At 42.8% G+C, this 21,076-nt stretch overlaps 1 protein-coding gene across 1 annotated transcript in view; it reads left to right on the forward strand.

The window, feature by feature from the left end:
• The first annotated feature begins 2,308 nt into the window (after positions 1 to 2,308).
• The window catches only part of PPP1R3A (protein phosphatase 1 regulatory subunit 3A), a 30,099-nt gene continuing 11,331 nt past the window's right edge, over positions 2,309 to 21,076 (forward strand). Inside the window, exon 1 of the mRNA XM_082239503.1 lies at positions 2,309 to 3,174. Coding sequence (XP_082095629.1) covers positions 2,354 to 3,174 — 821 coding nt within the window. The 5' untranslated portion in view covers positions 2,309 to 2,353. The remainder of the gene's footprint in view (positions 3,175 to 21,076) is intronic.

Genomic DNA, 21,076 nt, shown 5'->3' on the forward strand with positions numbered 1-21,076 from the left:
TTGCCACACTTGCGCCACATAGGACACATCTGTTTTGCAATTGCTAGCTGGCACTGATCATAACCTTTTATTAAAATCCTACAACATTCCCCGCTGGCCCTCTCTCCCTCCTTCCATCTTCCCCACAATACTTCATTTGTTTTGACACGAGGCAGTTTCACCCTTTGCTTCAAGTGTAAGGGTTAGAATCAGTGCTGTTTTTCTAGAAAAAAGAAAATGAACACCATGAACACCACTGTTGTTCTCTTAGAACGGCAATGGAACCCACCTGAGAGGTGCTGGAACTGAGTTCCATTGAGTTCCTGCTGAAAAAAATGCATTTGTTAGAATCTTACCTTTTGAAAAGCATTTAAGCTGAAAGTATTGTGGATTTTCAGGACACTATGCATTAAACCACAGGGCAAAAACTATATAGAAAGGATATTAAATGAAACTTAAGGCAGCTATAGGAATGACAGAGACAAGGAGTGGCATCAATGCCAAATTAAACCAGATTAACTGATTACAACCCTAGGATCAATACCAGGGAAGATTCTGGAGCAGATCATTAAGCAAACAGTCTGTGAGCACCTAGAAAGGAATGCTGTGATCACCAATAGTCAGCATGGATTTCTGAAAAATAAGTCATGTCAGACTAACCTGATCTCGTTTTTTGACAGAATTACAAGTCTGGTAGATGAAGGGAACGCAGTGGATGTAGCCTACCTTGATTTCAGCAAGGCATTCGACAAGGTGCCCCAGCTTGTAAAGAAGCTGGTAAAATGCGGTCTTGACCATGCTACCACTCAGTGGATTTGTAACTGGCTGACTGACTGAACCCAAAGGGTGCTCATCAATGGTTCCTCTTCATCCTGGAGAAGAGTGACTAGTGGGGTGCCACAGGGTTCTGTCTTGGGCCCGGTCTTATTCAACATCTTTATCAATGACTTGGATGATGGACTCAAGGGCATCCTGATCAAATTTGCAGATGACACCAAACTGGGGGGTGGGGGTGGCTAACACCCCAGAGGACAGGATCACACTTCAAAACGACCTTGACAGATTAGAGAACTGGGCCAAAACAAACAAGATGAACTTTAACAGGGAGAAATGTAAAGTATTGCACTTGGGCAAAAAAAATGAGAGGCACAAATACAAGATGGGGGACACCTGGCTTGAGAGCAGTACATGTGAAAAGGATCTAGGAGTCTTGGTTGACCACAAACTTGACGTGAGCCAACAGTGTGACGCGGCAGCTAAAAAAGCCAATGCAATTCTGGGCTGCATCAATGGGAGTATAGCATCTAGATCAAGGGAAGTAATAGTGCCACTGTATTCTGCTCTGGTCAGACCTCACCTGGAGTACTGTGTCCAGTTCTGGGCACCACAGTTCAAGAAGGACACTGACAAACTGGAACGTGTCCAGAGGAGGGCAACCAAAATGGTCAAAGGCCTGGAAACGATGCCTTATGAGGAACGGCTAAGGGAGCTGGGCATGTTTAGCCTGGAGAAGAGGAGGTTAAGGGGTGATATGATAGCCATGTTCAAATATATAAAAGGATGTCATATAGAGGAGGGAGAAAGGTTGTTTTCTGCTGCTCCAGAGAAGCGGACACGGAGCAATGGATCCAAACTACAAGAAAGAAGATCCCACCTAAACATTAGGAAGAACTTCCTGACAGTAAGAGCTGTTCGACACTGGAATTTGCTGCCAAGGAGTGTGGTGGAGTCTCCTACTTTGGAGGTCTTTAAGCAGAGGCTTGACAACCATATGTCAGGAGTGCTCTGATGGCGTTTCCTGCTTGGCAGGGGGTTGGACTCGATGGCCCTTGTGGTCTATTCCAATTCTATGATTCTATGATTCTATGATCTGTCTGCAAAGTGTTGATTAACATGGTTCACAGAGGGCAGATACTGGCTCCCTGCCCTTAAAAAAAAACGTATGCAAGGCAAGTCAAACTGCCTATTTTGTGCATAGCATAGAAATCTCATACAATATAGGAATCCTCAAGATAACAAAATAAACATCCCAGATCAGGAATCTATGGTTGCTTTCTATCACTTGGAATGTCAACTTAGTATATTATGAATACGTATGTTTTCATGTTTGCTTTCATGATGAAAGTGGGTTCAGGTTTAAAGTTGTTGGCTGGTTGACATCTGTTTCAAAATGGATGTTTTCACAGTAATGCTATCAGACTGAAGGCCTTTGGAGAACAGGCAAGCATAGTTAAAAAGCCATTGCTTCTATTAATAGAGCAGAGTCCCTTCTGCAATGTCAACTGTAATATTAATCCTTGTTTCAAATCACAGGTCTCAAATATCAGCTGCCACTACTCAGACGGGTCTCTTTCGGTTTATATCAGAGAACCCAATGGAGTCTTTTGAAGAACCTGGTCAGATTAGTAGGGAGAACTTATTAGAAGTTCCCACTTTAAGCGATTCTCTCTCAGAAGATGAAGATGTTAAAGCTACACTGCAGCACCGCTTCTCCCCCAGCCCCCGGAGGCGGAATTCAGATTCTTCTGAAGAAATGGAAGCAGAAACCCCATCCACCATTGCAAGAAAAGTTTCATTTGCTGATGCATTTGGTTTTGACCTTGTATCCGTTAAGGAGTTTGATACCTGGGATGTTCCAATTACATTACCAAATGACGACTTAGAAGATGAAGTTGTGCCTGTGGAGGAATTTTATTTATCTCCACTGTTTATACTGCCTGCCACACAAGAAGAGCTTTTGCAAAAAGTGCGTGCACAGAAAGTATGGCTAGAGTCTGTCGAGTTCCTGCCAGGGATAACATGTATGAAGGGCACCATCCGTGTTCTGAATGTATCCTTCGAAAAGCTGGTCTATGTCCGAATGTCTTTGGACAACTGGCAGACTTATTATGACATCTTAGGAGATTATGTGCCTAATTCTTGTGATGGCGAGACTGACCAGTTCTTGTTCAAGATTTCATTGGTTCCTCCTTATCAGAGAGAGGACGCTAAGGTTGAATTTTGCATCCGCTATGAGACATCGGTGGGAATATTTTGGGCAAACAATGACAATCGTAACTATATTTTGATCTGCCACAAAAAGGAAACTGCGCCACCAGCGGAAGAGAATAAAGCCCAGGGAGAAGTTACAGATAAAGTCCAGGAAGGTGTTACAGACAAGTATATCAAAGGCTGCTTAAAGACAATACCAAGCAGGTGAGGTTGCACCTTACACTTCCTTCCTTTTAAAAAAGTATTGTAAAATCTCTTTCAATGATAGTTTCCACAAAAGATGTCCCTATCTCTTCAGAGAAGGAGATGCTGTTAATAACTTTTTCAAAATCTGTCCCTGTGGTTAATTTTATGCTTCCATACTACTTTAAATAAAATGTGTGTATATATATATATATGTATATATATGTTTCCAGAGAAGTTAGCTTGAGGGAAATGTAATTACCGTAGTCTTACATACTAAGTGTATTACCAAAATAGTATGAAAGTCATAACTACTAAGTATAGGTGAAGCAGTTCCTTACAGGTGAAACAGCTCATTCCTGATGCCTAAAATGTGGAGCATAGTTGGACTTTGATCACTTCCTATTTAATTTCACTGTAGAAGTTTAGCAATAAACCTGCATAGTGGTTGTATACTCCTGAGAGTTTAAATGGGTTTTGACGATAGTTGGGAAATGTTTGAAGTGTTTTTAAAGGCCCATAATCCTTTAAAACAATTATATTAGTCATAACAGAGCTCTGGTAAAGAATTCGTCTGTCCAGGGGACACTTTGAGGTGGGAGAAGAGGTGGGAAGACCATCTAGTACGCTATGCCACCAAGTTCTGTTGCCACAGAGACCAGCTTATCTTTCACCTTTAGATTGGTAACTTGTGAAGGGGCAGGTAGCAGCATCCTTAGGGGTCCAGGTTTGCTTCAGAGGTCTGCAGCTGTTGACTCATGCATGAGAGGAATATAGCAGAATGTATTTAGGATTTTGTTATATTTCAGTCATAAAGAAAACACACAATGTAAAGATCTGTGTTTTGGTTGCTCTGGGAAAAGCAATAATCAATTTTGTTTTGTTTTGTTATTAACCAACATCTAGGCCAGGGATGGGAAACCTGTGGCCCTCTGGAAGTTGTTGGACTCTGACTCCTATCGGCCCCAACAAGTAGGCTCAATAGCTAAGCATGCTGGGAGTTGTAGTCCAACAGCATCTGGAAGGCCACAGGTTCTGTACCCCTGATCTAGATTCTGCAGTTTCCTATCTGTTACCGGTGTATGTTTTGACCAGAAGTCTACAAGTGTAGAAATGTATATTGCAGATGAAATCTAACAATCTCCATTACCTCAGAGATTTCAGCTATCTTTTTGCAGGTTTAAAGCAAGCAGCCTGTAATGGTGCCTGCTCTGGTTACATAGATGATTTGCTTCGTTGCCATGGCATAAAATAATGCACGGAGATGCTTTCTTTTGCACAATGATCCATTAGCCCTGTTGTGGTCACAATCAGAGCTGGCTCTATATCTGAGCCGCAAACCATTTGCCTAATGGGCTGCTGCAGCATTGCTGGCTGCTCTTTGGGCATGTTAGTGGCAGTGGGCTGCAGTTGCGCCATGATCTGTAACAAGGAACTACCATTTCAAATGTCGTTCAGTGCCCTGTGATCGTTTTGGCTGCTGTTCCGTTTCACGAGGTAAAATGGGCCCAAGGGTGCACAGGTGGGTAGGCGGGCCCGATTGGCAGAAGGCACCCACAAGTGGGGATGCTCAGCAGTTATCCGAGGTGCCAAGGGCTGGTGGTGGGATTGTGCAGATTGGATTTATAAGATTAGATCCAATTAAGAAGAGCCTTGCTAGATCAGACCTGACCTATCTTGTCTAGCATCCCCTTCTCCCAACCACCAGCCACATGCCTACAGGAAGCCCACGAGTGGGATATCAACAGAGAGGTGCCACTGAGAGTCCTGCTTCAAAGCAGTGCTTTCGGACATCCCCTTAGACTCACAACTTGTCTGGTGTGAGGAGGATGTGCATGAAACACGAGTCCAAAGCCCTTTAGGGTGTGGGGAACTAGTTGTGCAGTTCTGTTGGAGCCTGGCCCTGACCTCCAAAAGCGTAACACCTATGCTGCCTTTCATCTGTTAGACCTGCATTTGATCACGAGTTTTCTGTAAGCTCTAAACTAAGCTCAGGCACCTGCTCCCTTAATAGTTTTGACCCTAAGGGGATATTTTGATACAATGACCTATTTGTATTTAGTTGGTCATGATTCTAAGGACTCAAATATAAGGCTGACAATTTGTGACACAACTGAATTAGTTTTAAGGGTTGAACTATGCAGGACAGTGGCAGGGTTTCCTCCCCCACATGCCTGCCTTGTTCACAGATGGGGGGCAAGTGTATTAATCTTAATCTGATTTTGCTGAATTAGGATGGCTTCTTCTGTGGAACTGATATAACATGTATGTTGTCACCGTGGTTAATATGTGACTACAGTGGTACCTCGGGTTAAGTACTTAATTCGTTCCTGAGGTCCGTACTTAACCTGAAGCTGTTCTTAACCTGAAGCACCACTTTAGCTAATGGGGCCTCCTGCTGTTGCTGCGCTGCCGGAGCACGATTTCTCTTCTCAACCTGAAGCAAAGTTCTTAAACTGAAGCTCTATTTCTGGGTTAGCGGAGTATGTAACCTGAAGCATATGTAACCTCAGGTACCACTGTATTATTATTATTATTATTATTATTATTATTATTATTATTAGAATTTATATCTTCCCCATCCTCCCCAAGGATATACAATTCAACAAATACATAATTTGCAAACCCAGAACAAAAATATTCTAAAATGGATTAAAACATTCCAAAAACAATTACAGTTAGAAACTTCTAAAAGGGACTGCAATGAAAAACCTATTTCTATCCAATGATCTCGAGGTAGCCAGGAACAGCCACGAAGGAGCATTTTCAAATTCTTCCTAAAAGTTAACAACAAGGAAAAAAGCACACCGCACTAGGGAGGACATGTCACACATTTATGGTGAAAGACTATAATCTCTCTAACTCTCTATCTAACAGTTGGAAGTGGTTGGATCTGACTGAGCACTAAAAGAAGCGCATAGGAAAGATGTGCTAAATCCTCTTTCCTGCCTCCTTTCCCCTCAGCCTGTGGCTTAGACACTATTCCTCGCTCACTTCTAGTATCAAAGCCAAGGTGGGAGAAAAATGTTTGGAGCAACTGGGTGAAGAGAGATCAGGGGGTGTATGTGTCAGGGGGGTGCAGTGCCCCTCTCCCAGGAACAGGTGGTGTGCTTACTGATGCAATGGAGGAGCACACTGGTGCTGAGGTTGGGAATGCCCAGCCACACCTCAGAATCCATGCAATTGGTGTGCCCATCCAGCCCTGACCTCTCAGTCACCTGGTGGCCCATCCTGGTAAGTGGCAAAAATGCTGCTTTTGGGGAGGGCGACCACTCAGTACCTCTCCAACTCACCAGATGCCCCTTTGCGCTCTTATATATTACTTTCGAAGGTTGCCCGTGTGGCATGGATACGTGCATCTGTAGAGAGCTTCCTTGGTACCCACAGGGTTTTTTTTCTTTGGCTGCACCACCGGCAGAAGTTAACCTTGAAAGAATCACTCCACTAGAGCCAATAGGATAGTCTGTGGCATGTGCTTTGTTGCAGGGTGTGTGTGGTGTCTACGATCCAAAGGTTTTACTCGTAAAATAATGCCCCATCTCACAGGTTGTATGGGAATAAGGGAGATGTGTGGCTGACACCATCACCATGGTTATTATTATTATTATTTGTGTTTTTTATATTTTGCTGGAAGCCACCCAGAGTGGCTGGGGCAACCCAGTCAGATGGGTGGATGATGATGATGATGATGATTTGTAGTTCCAGATAACCTGGTTAACCCCTTTTATGTATTAATTGTAAAATGTAATCTGTTGCAGATTTTTATATATAGTCACATGTACTCATACATTTAGAGAAAATACAGAGTGTTTATTGGGCTGTATCTTCAAACTACCTTTCTTTCTCCTTCCCTGCCCCATGTAGTTTAAATTGTTTGCTAACGTTGGCTGGAAGAATTTACAATTTTTTTTCAGACAGAGATTAGGGCCCAACATTTTGGGCAAGAGGAATCTTCATATTTTTATAGACTAGGCATCATGTGTCTCTTTGTTTTTAATAAAATGCTTCACTTGTAACAACGAGGTATCATTCAAAAATATGCAGTGAACAGAAATACCTGCTGTAACAAAAGTAATTAATAGACCTTGACATTAGAATTTTGAAATCTCCCCAATTACACTTACAAGTCACCTCCTGGATTCCAATTTGCTTTATCCATTGGTGATGTCACAGCAATTAAGCCAATGGCACCCAGATATCCCTCTCCCAAACTTCCTGCTTGTGGAGCATGAACATTTTGGTAATCTGATTTAGTGCAGTGCGCGGAGACTTGCTGAATGGGCGGCTCGGTTCGGGGGTGGCTCGTAGGCCAGTTAAATAACCCTATCCCTGATCTAGATGGTGCTGTGAAAGTCATTCTGTCTCTCTCAGACTAATGTTTCTCACTCCAATATTGTCCATAAATGAGACAATATTGCAATGTGTTCTGTACACATTGTTTTCCTGAGGCTGCTGCCACCCCCCAGTAATACGATTGTTGTTGTTTAGTCGTTTAGTGGTGTCCGACTCTTCGTGACCCCATGGACCAGAGCACACCAGGCACTCCTGTCTTCCATTGCCTCCCGCAGTTTGGTCAAACTCATGCTGGTAGCTTCGAGAACATTGTCCAACCATCTCGTCCTCTGTCATCCCCTTCTCCTTGTGTGTTTCCCAACATCAGGGTCTTTTCCAGGGAGTCTTCTCTTCTCATGAGGTGGCCAAAGTAGTGGAGCCTCAGCTTCATGATCTGTCCTTCCAGTGAGCACTCAGGGCTGATTTCCTTAAGAATTGATAGGTTTGATCTTCTTGCAGTCCGTGGGACTCTCTAGAGTATCCTCCAGCACCAGAATTCAAAAGCACACATTCTTCGGCGATCAGCCTTCTTTATGGTCCAGCTCTCACTTCCATACATTGCTACTGGGAAAATCATAGCTTTAACTATACGATTAGAAAATATTAATAATATAAATATATAATAAAGCAGCTCACTGTGCCTGGGAGCTTGGAGCTTGGAGTGCCCCCTTTCTATACTTTGGCCCCACACAATTGAATCATCAGTTTGTCTTAGTCATGTCTGGTGATACTCAGAAATGTTATCAGCCATGGATGCTGGCAGAAAATGAGAAGTGAGCAGTTTGGCTTTGGTATGGGGCTAGGGATTGGTTGACAAGGGTGTCACTCTATATTGTCTTCAAGAATGACCGAGACATGGCCATGTTAGGAGTGGGCAGAAATGGCCAAAAGTCATGAGAAATCTTATCAGGGGTGCTGAGGCCAGTGGGATGGTTCAGAGAGGTGGGGCAAAGGCCAGAATTCCCTCTCATGAAGGAGTGAAGGGGATGGCAGAAATATCTGAAGAAGACTAGAGGGATCAGCTGCTAGCCCAAAACATATCCTTATGGGGTGCTGCTTCTAACTGCTTTAGGATGAGGGTAGTTACCTATTTTGCTTACCTGAAATAGTCACTTCTACTGTGTACCTAATGAAAATGCATAGTAGTATCTTTCCTGAGTTTGTTGCATCATTCAGGGCTCCAGGGAAGCAGGGAGCATTTCTGGATCACAGTCACACATTTTCAGTTTACGATATGATCTGATTTTGTAATCTGTTCTTTTTCAAAGAAAGGCCCAGTCAATAATTTTTGTCATCACTGTGTTAAGATAGTCAGATATTAGTTATATAATTCTTTAGAGCCCAAGTTGATGCATCTGAAATGTTAGTGAAGGATTTTTTTAAAAAAGAGATAATACGTGATGGATTACTACATCTATTCTGTCATAGGTCTAAGATAAACGAGAGACCAAATATTTTAATATTGGAGTGTTCCATCACAAGGAACCACAACTAAAATATGCATGTAACAGTGGTTGTTGCCAATGTAGGTAGAATTTCTTATATAAATCTGGACAATTATGTAGGATTTTGATTTGCTGAAACTGTCTGCTTTCTTTTAAGAAAAAAAAACCTAACTCATTTCTAGTGCAAAGAGCTGTGGAAATGTTTAGAAATATTAAAGTGATGGGTTCTAACCCAACTAAATTCTACTCGGAGTAAACCCATTGAAATTACTGGCCCTGTTCGCTATGCTCATTCATTTCAATGTGTCTACTCTGAGTATGTACTGTAACTATGGATACAACCCAGTGTCTGTAAAAGCCTTAGTACTAATTCATACATTTAGCAAAAGTATGGGGTACAGATTATCCCAAGATTACAGCATGACTATATATAACAAGAAGCCGAAAGCACCAGCCTGAAGATGACGAGTGAGACCTCGTCGAAACGTCGCCCAGACACCCCGACTCTTACACGGGAAGACACCCGAAGACACCAAAACCTGCATTCCTGTACCCATGAAAATCTACGAAAGCATATATATATATATATATATATGTGTGTGTGTGTGTGTGAGAGAGATCACAAATCTGAGTGTATCACCTGATGATGATAATGATACCTAATACTGGGAATTGTACAATAAAGGAAAATAATACAACCTTGCCAATAGCTTACATCTATAAAACCTCATATTGAATTCTGCTTGCATGTGCAAACCTGTCATTCCTAGGAGCCAACTCCTAGGGGCCAAGGTCCCTTCAGCCTCCCCCATAAAATATTTGAGGGGACTGCCCCCCCAGGTTGATGGGCATTGTCATTCAAATGGTGTGCGTGTGGCATGTCATGTGATTGATTATGGGGCTTACCTGCCCCCCAATGTTTTATTCAAGTTGGCATTCCTGCCAACTTAGGGAGAAGAACTGGTTGCAAATATGTTTCTGGTTGTAATTCAAAGTATTTGTGATTAAAGCCTTTAAGTGACTTAGATCCAGGATACCTTTGGACCTAAAGTATAGGTTTAAGGCTTACAATATTCCGTATTCTTCTGCTTCCCTATCAACCTGCCTGTTTCCTAACATCAGAAGTAGAGGCTCCTCTCGCTTTGTTCCACCTAGGGTGGCAAGAGAGGGACTTCTCAGTGGCTGAACCCTGTCATGGAATACCTTGGCCTGAAATGTTTGGTGTGGGGGTTTTATTTTTTGTTGTTTAGCTATTAAAGACTGTTTTATTAAAATAGGCTTTTTTGTGTAATTGGCAGCTGATATTCTCATTGTGATTGGTTTATACTGGTTCCTCTGTCCTTGTTTGCTTGTTTTATATTGTTGCTTTCATGAAATTGTAATTTTAAATGTCACAAGGTGCCCAGAGTGCTGCTTTTGTACCAGGAGGGCAGGACACCAATGTTTAAATAAATTAACAACAACAACAACAACAATGTATTATTTATACCCCGCCCATCTGGCTGGGTTTCCCCAGCCACTCTGGGCGGTTTCCAATCGAGGGTTATAAACAATCCAGCATTAAATATGAAAAACTTCCCTAAACAGGGCTGCCTTCAGATGTCTTTTAAAGATAAGATAGCTGCTTATTTCCTTGACATCTGAAGGGAGGGCGTTCCACAGGGCGGGCGCCACTACCGAGAAGGCCCTCTGTCTAGTTCCCTGTAACCTCACTTCTCACAATGAGGGAACCACCAGAAAGCCCTTGAAGCTGGATCTCAGGGTCCAGGCTGAACAATGGGGGTGGAGACACTCCTTCAGAACAAATAATGTTAGCCAGACTTTTCCCTGTGGAACAACTTGTTTCACATGCAGGGAGTTAACAACCAAGTCAACCTATACATATCTCCTAAGAGTAAGACCCATTGAGTCAGATGTTGATTGCTCCCAAGTAAGTGTGTCTAGGATTGCATGTGTTCAGAGGTGGCAAAATCCTGTCAGGGCTGTACCAAATGAAAAATAATAATAATGCACCCAGTCATGTGAATGCACCCCTGTTGCTATTAATTCACTTTTGACTTTTGACTTTTCTCCTGCCGTCAGTCTGCTCCTTGCCAAATGAAAAAAAACCATCAGCTACAAAATCTCAAATATCTGATTTTAAACAAAAGATGCACGTTAAGATGCTGGAAAACAGGCGAATGCATATAATTTCCTTGCTAGGATAATTCAGAAACGTGGGGTGCTCATCTTGTAGAAGCAGGCTGGGGTTTTGTTTTTGTTTTTAACAGACCTTTGGGTACGTCTTGTCAAAGCCTTCACTTGATAATGCTGACAGCTGCTGATCTTCTCTCTGTTTAAGAAAACTTGTTTGCCTTTTGTTTTCCTTTAAATGATTGCTCTCCAGCAATTAATAACCTTTTTCCCGACAAAAGAAAGACGTGTGTTAAGAAGAGTACACGTCTTTGCATAGCTCGGGATTTTTGCTCCAAGCCCAAAATTGAAAGAGCACCCTGCAATCAGCCTGTGGCTTTGGTTAAAGCCCTTTGCTATTATTAGGAAGTGATGATGTACACGGTCTTTTCCAGTACATGGTCTTTTCCAGCAGAGCAGCTGTTCCCTGCTACTGTGAGGGTGGGCTTTGCATTTACAGGGTGACAACTGAGAAAACAACACTCTCGCTGTTCTCAGATCCTCTTTAATATTCTTTACACTGGACCAGCAGCTACTGCTAAGAAATTCACGGTAATTTTTGGGCAGCTAGGGAAGTCTTGAATGTTTGGGCACTTCTGGCAGCGAAATTGCAAAAAGAAATATATTGCTTTTTGCAACTTCTTTGGGCCCAACACATAAATAATACGCAATTGACAACATTGTTGTTGTTGTTGTTATTTGCCTTTCACACTGAAGTGCATCAAAACTGCATGCACAATCAAAATAGAAATATATACAATCCTACTCACCCCACTTAAAATGATGCACATAAGATGAGGCCACAGATATAGCTAGTTACAATTGAGGACCAAATGCCTGGCTGTAAATAAAAATGCCTTTGCCTGGTGCCTAGAAACAGACAACAAAGGCACCTGCTGCGCTTCCCTCAGAAGAGTATTCCACAAATAGGAAGCTACCACTGAAAAGGCAAATGGAGAAAGGACAGAGCGGTTGAATGTGGTGTCCAGGTTGGTTTGTGTGTTGAAACAAAGACTGAGCTCAGTATCAAGAGAGCCCCTTCACCCTTGACTTCCTAGCTCACACCTAGCCTACCACAAAAAGCCTCTTACCTGTTTATTTGCATCCATTTGTGTGTCTGTCTCTGTGTGTAAGTTAATCATTTTTTCCAATTGCCATCAGATTCTGCTGTTCAGAGGTTCAGAAACATTTTCTCACCATCTCAGCCAACCATGGGAGTGTGGGAAAGGATGGAGAGGTTAACTGACCATCAATAAGCAGTTCCTCTTATTTACAATACTGTGGGTTGTATTAAGTGTTGGCCGTACTCAGAGTAGACCCATTGAAATTAATGGAGATGGTTAACCTAGGTTCATTTTAATTTATATCCCACCCCTTCTCCCAAAGGAGCCCATTAACTTCAGCAGGTCTACTCTGAGTAGAATTTACTTTACTACATCCTAAATCTAAAGAGTGTCAGTAAATGAAACAACTGTAAGGGGAAAAGGACATAAACCCAATACCAAACATACAGAATATATGTGTGTGTGTGTGTGTGAAGGTAGGTACAGGCATGGTATTTATGCAGTCACTGTGATGTAACAGGGTAAGATTTTTGGTAAATGCACTTATTTATTAACTTATTAAAATATTTATAAAGCAATGCAAAAACTTTTAAAAGCAATCATTAAAACGAATGGCTACTCAAGAAAATTGTTAAACTATGTAGATCTGCTGGCATTTAAAACAACATATTTATATAACAGTTGCAAAAAAACCCTGCTATGTCTTTAAAAATGCTGACTCATATACCATCAGCCCCCCGAAAGGGAAGTGTTTCTCTTCTGCTCATCCAAGCTTGACCATAGTTAATAGAGAATAGTGACAGGAACTGTGGACCACGGCAGCAAGACACACAGCTTCCCCCACCCCAACATCAGGCTCTGAGCTTCAATCAGCTTCCTAATGTGAATGTAAAATGTGCCTTTGGCCGGGATGCTCATTTCCATTACAAAGAGCCTCTCCTCCACTTTCTCTTGCACATGAGAACAATGATCAGGCACTGAAATAAACAGCAAGAGAGAAGCACAAAAGCAAATTTAAATGTGTGCAGAGGGCAAATGCTCAAGAGTGGGCATGTTGCAGCCATCAGAGAGGCTGGCTCTGTTGACCGTCCAACGGTGTGTAATTGGCTACAGCTGGGAGGGAGAGCCCTGGCGCCTTTGTCAGACAAGCACCATAGCACACAATAAACAGTGATGTGCTCCGTTTTTCGTTTACCAAGCTGCCAGTATTGCAGCTGGCCATTTTATGTCTTTCTGCCATGGAAACTCATGCTCCCCAAAGCCGTCAATGATATGATTTCTTAGTGAGCATGCTTAGAAAATTGGCCTCCCCGCCAAAAGTAAATTTCTAGTACTCATGGTGCAAAGCAAAATGTTGGCTAATGTCACTAGGGTGTGTGTGTGTGTGTGTGTGTAATTCCTTCTCTTTTTCAGCACATGCCATTGGAGCAAATACGCTCTATTGCTTTGTAATGGGTATGGGAAAGAAGCTGCAATTTGAAAGGTGTTGTGAGAAGATACACACTTCTTGTGCACTGCAGGTAGTGCTGAAACTGTAATGAGTTTAGAAGCCATTAGAGCATGGGTAGGCAAACTAAGGCCCGGGGGCCAGATCCAGCCCAATCGCCTTCTAAATCCAGCCCACGGATGGTCTGGGGATCAGTGTTTTTACATGAGTAGAATGTATGCTTTTATTTAAAATGCATCTCTGGGTTATTTGTGGGGCATAGGAATTCATTCATTTCCCCCAAAAAAATATAGTCTGGCCCCCCTCCAAGGTCTGAGGGACAGTGGACTGCCCCCTTCTGAAAATGTTTGCTGACCCCTGCATTAGAGTGTTAATAAATGTTCCTTATCTCTAGAAACTTTCAATAGGATAAATAGATCTGGAGAAATTATTAGTCAGACTGAAGGGTGGGGAACAAACAGAGCAGGAACTGGAGTAGAATGAATCTGGTTTGATCATACACATCTCCATGGTGAGCAGACTGGATTGGCCAGTCCAACACACCATTTCTCCATTCTATTCCCAGGCTAGGAAGCAAGAGCAAAGTTTGCACTGCGTAATGGAGTTTTAGCAGTGCATACTCTTTTTTTGCAGGCAATGAATCCTTGCTGGACATCAAATTGGTGTGCCTAATGATGCTGCCTGTAACCAATGGATGTAAGCAGCAGGTCTCAGACACTGACATGTTGAAAGAGCCAGAAATTCAAGGGACTCTGCATTTTGACCAACGTGTATCATAGAATTGAAGAGCTGGAAGTGACCCCGAGGGTCATCTAGTCTGACCCCCCTGCAATGCAAGCATCTCAACTACAGCATCCATGACAGATGGCCAACAAACCTCTGCTTAAAAACTTCCAAGAAAGTAGAGTCCACAGCCTCCTGAGGGAGACCATTCCACTATTGAAAAGCTTTTATTGTCCTAAAGTTCTAACTGACGTTGAGTCAGAATCTCCTTGCTTGTAACTTGAAGCCATTGGTTCAAGTTCTACCCTCCAGAGCAGGAGAAAACAAGCTTGCTCCATCTTCCATGTGGCAGCCCTTGAGATATTTGAAGGTGGCTATCATATCTCCTCTTTCCCAGCCTAAACATACCCAGCTCTCTCAACTGTTTTGAGATAAATGCACTTTAAAAAAAAAAATGTACACCATGAGAGCACATATACAGTACCTACAAATGCCCTTTTGCAGGCAATTACATTTAAATACACACTTAAATGCAAACCCCTAGTTTGGTGCAGAAACAGAACATGTTTATGAGTGAATGCATGCAAAGTGACACAGATGAAAAATAGACCAACCTGGTGGTGTACCAATCTGGTCACCGTAAAAAGCCCATGGTACAAGACAGGCCAATTGTCACAGCACCATGAAGAGCTTTCTTATGAATTTCTAAAACTTTCCAGACTCCCATTTTAAATCCCCTCCCCATTGGTCAGTTACCCTCTAAATATTGAACATGATCAGCATGCTAAACAGCTCAAATATCATGCTCAAATATACTCATCTGCTAATCATCTCCAAAGGTGGTAATCTGCAGTGACCTTAGGCATGTAAGCCTTTAATGTTTAATATATGACTAGATAGACCAATATTCTGACCCACACCTATCTCTGGAGACACTCAAGAGCTGGTTTCCATGTAATACACTACTGGTTTAGACACCCTGTCCTACACTTCCTGTCTCTTTCAGGCATGTACTTTATAGATGCAAAGAGTGTGTAATGTGTGGTCTATAAGGAATGTTATGGAGCTCTCTGTATCATAGAAGAAGGTGCTACATTCTGTGCTGCCTGCTCTTTTTCAAACAGGGCGCTGATCACACGAGCCAGCTGCTCATATGAGTTGAAAATGAGATAATCAGTGGCAGAACCTTGTGAAAGCATTTGTCTTCATGTTTGCTGCCATTCATGCAGCAGACTGAAGCTAAGGATTTACAAAGCAAGAATCCTAGTGAACAATGTGGGTTAATGAGTGTAATGCCTCTTTATTTCAGCCAAATGGGTCTTGGAGTTGGACTTGGGGCACCTTGTCTCCCAGGTCCAATGCTTGTCTTTTAAGCTCAGGGTATGGACCTTCTGGGTGGCTTTGAACAAGAACACCCTGTCTGCATTACCACTGCTCTACTGAAGCATTCCCAGGGTGACCGATTATGGACTCATCTGAAATAATGCTCCAAAGAACTCGGTACCTCCTACCATGGGGACAATCTGATGGGACTGTAGAGAACAGCCCGAGGGCACAATCCACTGAGAACTTCCCCTGCCAAACTCTGTTGAAATGAATGGGAGCTTTGCAAGTCTCCCATTGCAAGGCTCCATTCATTTCATTGGGCTCATGCAGGAGAACGTCCTTGGTCCACTCGGCCCCAAGAGCTTAACGTGTTAGTATCTCAACAATTAGAATATCTCCCCCTTGTTGTTGACCCTTAACGACAATCCTTCTGCAGTTTAAACTCAGTGCTTTTTGTCCTGTTATCAGGAGGAAAAGTGGAATGGTTGAGCCCCCTCTTTGTCAGAGATAAGTTTTAATATTTGCAAACTGGCAGCTTAGTCTCAGGGCTGTCGCAGGCAGAAGTATTTGCAAGTGTCGGGTGAACTGAAACCGTCTCTTGCCCAGTTTCTGCAAAGCCACACTGGAATTGTGCCAATCCCTGCTAGTCCGGGCCGATTAAGAGGATCAGTGCTGGCTGCACAGCCGGGCTGCTGCCAAATCCTGCTTACCAGATGGAATAATGCTGGGTTCTTGGCCATGCGATGCTGGCTATATTGACAGGGAAAGAAACACATCTTGCACAGTCGCCTTAAAAAAAAACTCCTCTTGTGAACTCAGGCAAACGGGTGTTGAGCTGAGTAACGAAGGTGAACGCAAGCTTGCTGACGATCGGAGCTTGTGATGAAACTTTTAGATGACCTTGTCATGAACAGGAAAATCATGGCTAAGACATCGGCACCTACATGCCAAAAAGGTTATGAGAACTAGCCGTCACTTGATACAACATAATGACTACCCAGGAATGAGGTCATGTTCCTCAGCACGAAGAAGCCTCCAATTCCTACCTTATGCCTCTGGCACTCTGACCCTGGGTATATGATAAGGCACAGACTGGAGCACTACCCCAGTGGTATCCTATGTGATGTGAGGTCAGAACTCTCCTGCCGCCATGTCTGGTTCTGGAATAGTGCATTGCTGGGTGGATTCTAATATGTTTCCATTTCTGCCCATTTGGGGGTGGTTGCTCTTCCCTAACGTAGCAGTCGCTCACCTTGCCGAGAGAGCATGCTGAGGCCCAATGGTTATTTTGCTGCATCTTAATACTTATTGAGTGGTTTAGTGGCTCACAAGAGCAGGGCTTAAGATCCACTTGATTCTAAGAAGTTAAAAGAGCGGTCAGCATAAAAGCATCTCAAGAAGTGTTGAAGAGTCTGAAAGTGGAGGGCCTGTTTGTTACAATGGGAGGATCGCTGCCAAATAATGCAGGGTTGCCCCTTTTTAGAAGGCAACACTCTTGGGGATACTTTAGAAATATTGCTCTTGGGGATACTTTAGGAATAACCAGGAGAAACGCAGCAAAATGCCTTACCACTTGTACGTCCTCCTCTGAGAAGGTGTTGACCTTTGCTAACTTATATGAATCCATGATTCCTACAAGCACTAGTGGCTCTGTTCTTTGGAGAATGAGAAGAGAAGTGTTTCTACACCTCATCGCATGAGTCAGTCAACTCTGAATACCGACTGAAGCTCGAAAACAATCTGTGCAATTATCTGACAAGCATAGGATTTAATTTGCCTCCAGTTGCTACTGTAACCACACCGAATCCCTTGTCCAAACTTAATGTGGTCCAGTGGAAAGCTGACATTTCTCAAGAAAAGCCAAACCTAGTGTGCCAGAGAGTGGCACTAAGGTTTTGATCCAGAATGGAACCCCTACACTGGCAATTTGTGTAAACAAACAAACAAACAAACAAACAAACAAACAAACAAACAAATTCTACACATAAGGGTACAGCTACATAACTAATATAACATCTAATTTCACAGGAACAGGATTTAAGCCATCTTTTGCATCTGTGGCAAATAGTATAGGTTTGGGTTTGCATCTACTTAGTATGGAGGAAGTGAGACAAGTCTGACATACATGGTGTGAGGAAGAAATATAGCATTTGCTCGTGAAAACTGGAAACAGGATCCTTGGCTTTTAATGGAACAGGGAACTGGTGACACGATACTTTCATCCTGCACTGCAGATATGAGGCATCGCTCAGCACTCAGAGCTGCTGTGTTTACTGCTATGTATGTTTACGGGGTCATTAGCAGAACAGATGCGATTACAAAATTTTGACTGCTTATTCTTTTTCTGTGGGGTCTGTCCAAAGCTATACTTCTCTTGTCCTAAATCCAGCACTCTGCAGGCCCCACACCAGTTGTCTGTGCTTCCTGATCTTTAAAAAAAAGTCCATGTGTGGAAAAACCTCATTTTGTCTTTCTCTGGGCTTTCGTTGAAGCAGCAGACATCTGGGAATGCTGCAGAGTAAAAACCACCAAAGAGAATATTCATAGAATGAAAGAAGGACATTCATCACTAGCAGCCCATGCCCTCCTCAAATGTAAGGGAAGCAAAACCCAAACCCTGCATCTCGCCCACGAGTATTTCACAGAAATATTTTCTTCCCCTGAAATATTTTTCAACACCTCCCTCCACCCCTTAACAGAAAAATGTGGGAGACATATTCAGCACAGCACTAGAATAATACCTTGTAATTAAATATGACAGGTATTTTAAAAGTCATTCCATCGCCTCTGTAAGAACCTGCACATGAACCAATAAGTTCTTTACCTTCTTATCAGCTACACCTTTTATGAAATTCAAAACTTCACTGAAATTCATAAAACACAGAATTTGGATTAAATATTAAGGTTCCTGTGGTTGTGGTTGTTGATTATACCAAAATCCCTTTCACATGTTTAGCTCTGAACTGGCAATTTTTTCTTGTTGTGCCATTCTTAGCTACCACCATTAGTCATTCCTACAATTTCTCACAATATACGTAGCCTTGTTAGCTTTGAAGCTCAATTTGTGGTGAGCCATCTCTGCTTATCAGTCCCATAATATTTACATGAGACCTACTGAAAATGTGAAAGCTGCAGCTGCCTTGATGTTTTGCCCTGCTCCAAAAAAGCTGCAATAATCCTGCATAGCGCAAAACAAGGCCAGTTGGAGATGGCAGTTTGAGATGAGCAGAAAACAGTGGGTAGCCAGGATCCAGGTAAGTCAGACTGGGTAAAGGTGACTCTGAGAAGGCTACACTTGAGAAAGGAACCTGGGACTAAGCCTAGAAGCAATGTAAGTTGCTTAGCAGAGGCCTGAGCTCTCCTGGGCACCTAAAAATTGACACAGAGCCCTGCTTACCCTTAAAAGCATAAGGGTAGCAAGAATTCAAAGAGGGCAGTGCTGTGGTCTGTGGTGCTCCAAAGCTGCAATGCCTCTCACAGCACCCCAGGGAAAGAGGGGTCCTGGGCAGCTGGAGATATGAGGGAACGGTGAATTCTGGTGCCTTGGTTTAGCCGTCTAAATCCCCATCACCAGAGGAAAGTGTTGGATTTTCTTGTTTTGGGTGGTCTAATGAATGCTCTTTTTCAGACTAGAAGTCAGGCTGATGACCCTCCCTAAAAGTGGCTTCCCTTTCACCAGAATCACTGAGATCTAGAATCATCCACAGTTTCAGAATGGACAGCTTATGCAAAGCCCATGATGTGATGTGTTGTAGAGCAAGATATGTGTAAAAGGCAGACTCCCTCTATAATACGTTGGCTCACAAACATAAATGAATGCACATGAAACTAGAAGGTAGAATCAAAGCAAAGGATTGATACAATACTGATAGAATGAAAATGTAACTGGAAGCATCTACAAATGTCCACAAGGCAATGGTTTTTGTCCAGTGGCTGTGTCAATGGAAGGCAGCTTGCCCAACCAATCTTCACCTTCCCCATCTCTTTCCTGCAGCCCCCAATAACCCCAAAAAGCTTATTCAAGGGGACCTACTGATCATGGTGGGTTGTGCCACAATGTAAGATGGGGGAATGAGGATGTGGGAATCTCCTAAACCAGACAAAGGAACCTTGCACAAGCAGAGCTCTATTGGGGAAAAGTCCCTTAGCCCAATTTTGTATCATTTCACTCTCCGTACTGCACTTTCATTGATGGGGTCCGTTGAAAACAGCTTCTCTATGCAAACCAGGAAGTGATCTCTCCAGACAATGGTATGACTTTTATTTTCTAATCTCAGTGGCTGCGATCTCCTGTGTGATGTGGACACTGTTAGGCAGCTGAATGTGCATGTGTACTCTGTCCTTTTCCCTCCCTCCTTCCCGCCCCCCTCAACGCAGCCCTGGGCACTGGCAACCCATGCTACGCTACTGATTTAGCCCGCAATGTCCCCCTGATCCTCTGAAGATTGCAGATGGTGGAGGGGAAGGACAGATGAGGGGAAAGATAAGATTGATTTTGCAAGTTGTCTTCCACTCCCAGAACCATTGGATACAACTCAGTGGATTTTCTGTGGGAAACGACCATTTGGTGTCAGGAAATTGGAAATATATATTTCCTTTTGTGGTTTTCACATATCCAGGGCACTTATCCAGGGCAGAGATGTTGCTTGACGATAGAGACACTGTTTAAATAAAAACATTATTTGTTCAAAACAACTTTTCCCACTGCGAATAAGATACTGGTGAACTAAGGAAAGAAGCAAAGGCTACATTATAAATTTAAAAAGGTGGTGACAGGTCATGTGTAGATTGTTGTAGCCAAGTATAAATTTAGCAACCTGCCGCTGAATATTTTTGGAGAATTATTTCAGCTTGCCTGCAAGATGTTTGAATAAAATGGAATGGAAAAAGATGTATAATTCATTATAACCCCAGGATTTTCCCTAATGGCAACACATAAATGCCTCCCCTACCCAAATGGAATTATATAGGGCAGAATCTACAAGACAGCTCTCCTACAGGAGAAGTTCCTATAGTTGGGAGGAGGGAGGGGAATAAAACTGGCAAACTGTAAGGCTGGAAATGGAGCTGAAGGCTGTCTAGTCCAGGTTAGGATGTTGTTGTTGCAAACACCCCTAAAGCAAGGATGCAGAATCTGTAGCCTTCCAGACGCTGCCGAACTATAGTTCCCATCATCCCTTGGGAGTCATGCATGTTGTTTCTCTCCATTGCCATGTGGCAGCATCAGTAGTAAATGTTGCAATAGGAAAAAAATACAAGAGGCCTCCATATTTAGTTATAATGTACATCTAACTATTTCAAGTTTAATTAGCACTTGCTACAGAGGAACCTGCAAGCTGTTTACTGATTTAGCTTTGTAGCAGACTCCTCAAAGGTATACTTAGGGGTGGAGGAGAAATTTGGTTTTGTTTACA

Source organism: Podarcis vaucheri (assembly GCF_965113315.1).
Source record: "Podarcis vaucheri genome assembly, chromosome: 10".
Classification (NCBI taxonomy): domain Eukaryota; kingdom Metazoa; phylum Chordata; class Lepidosauria; order Squamata; family Lacertidae; genus Podarcis; species Podarcis vaucheri.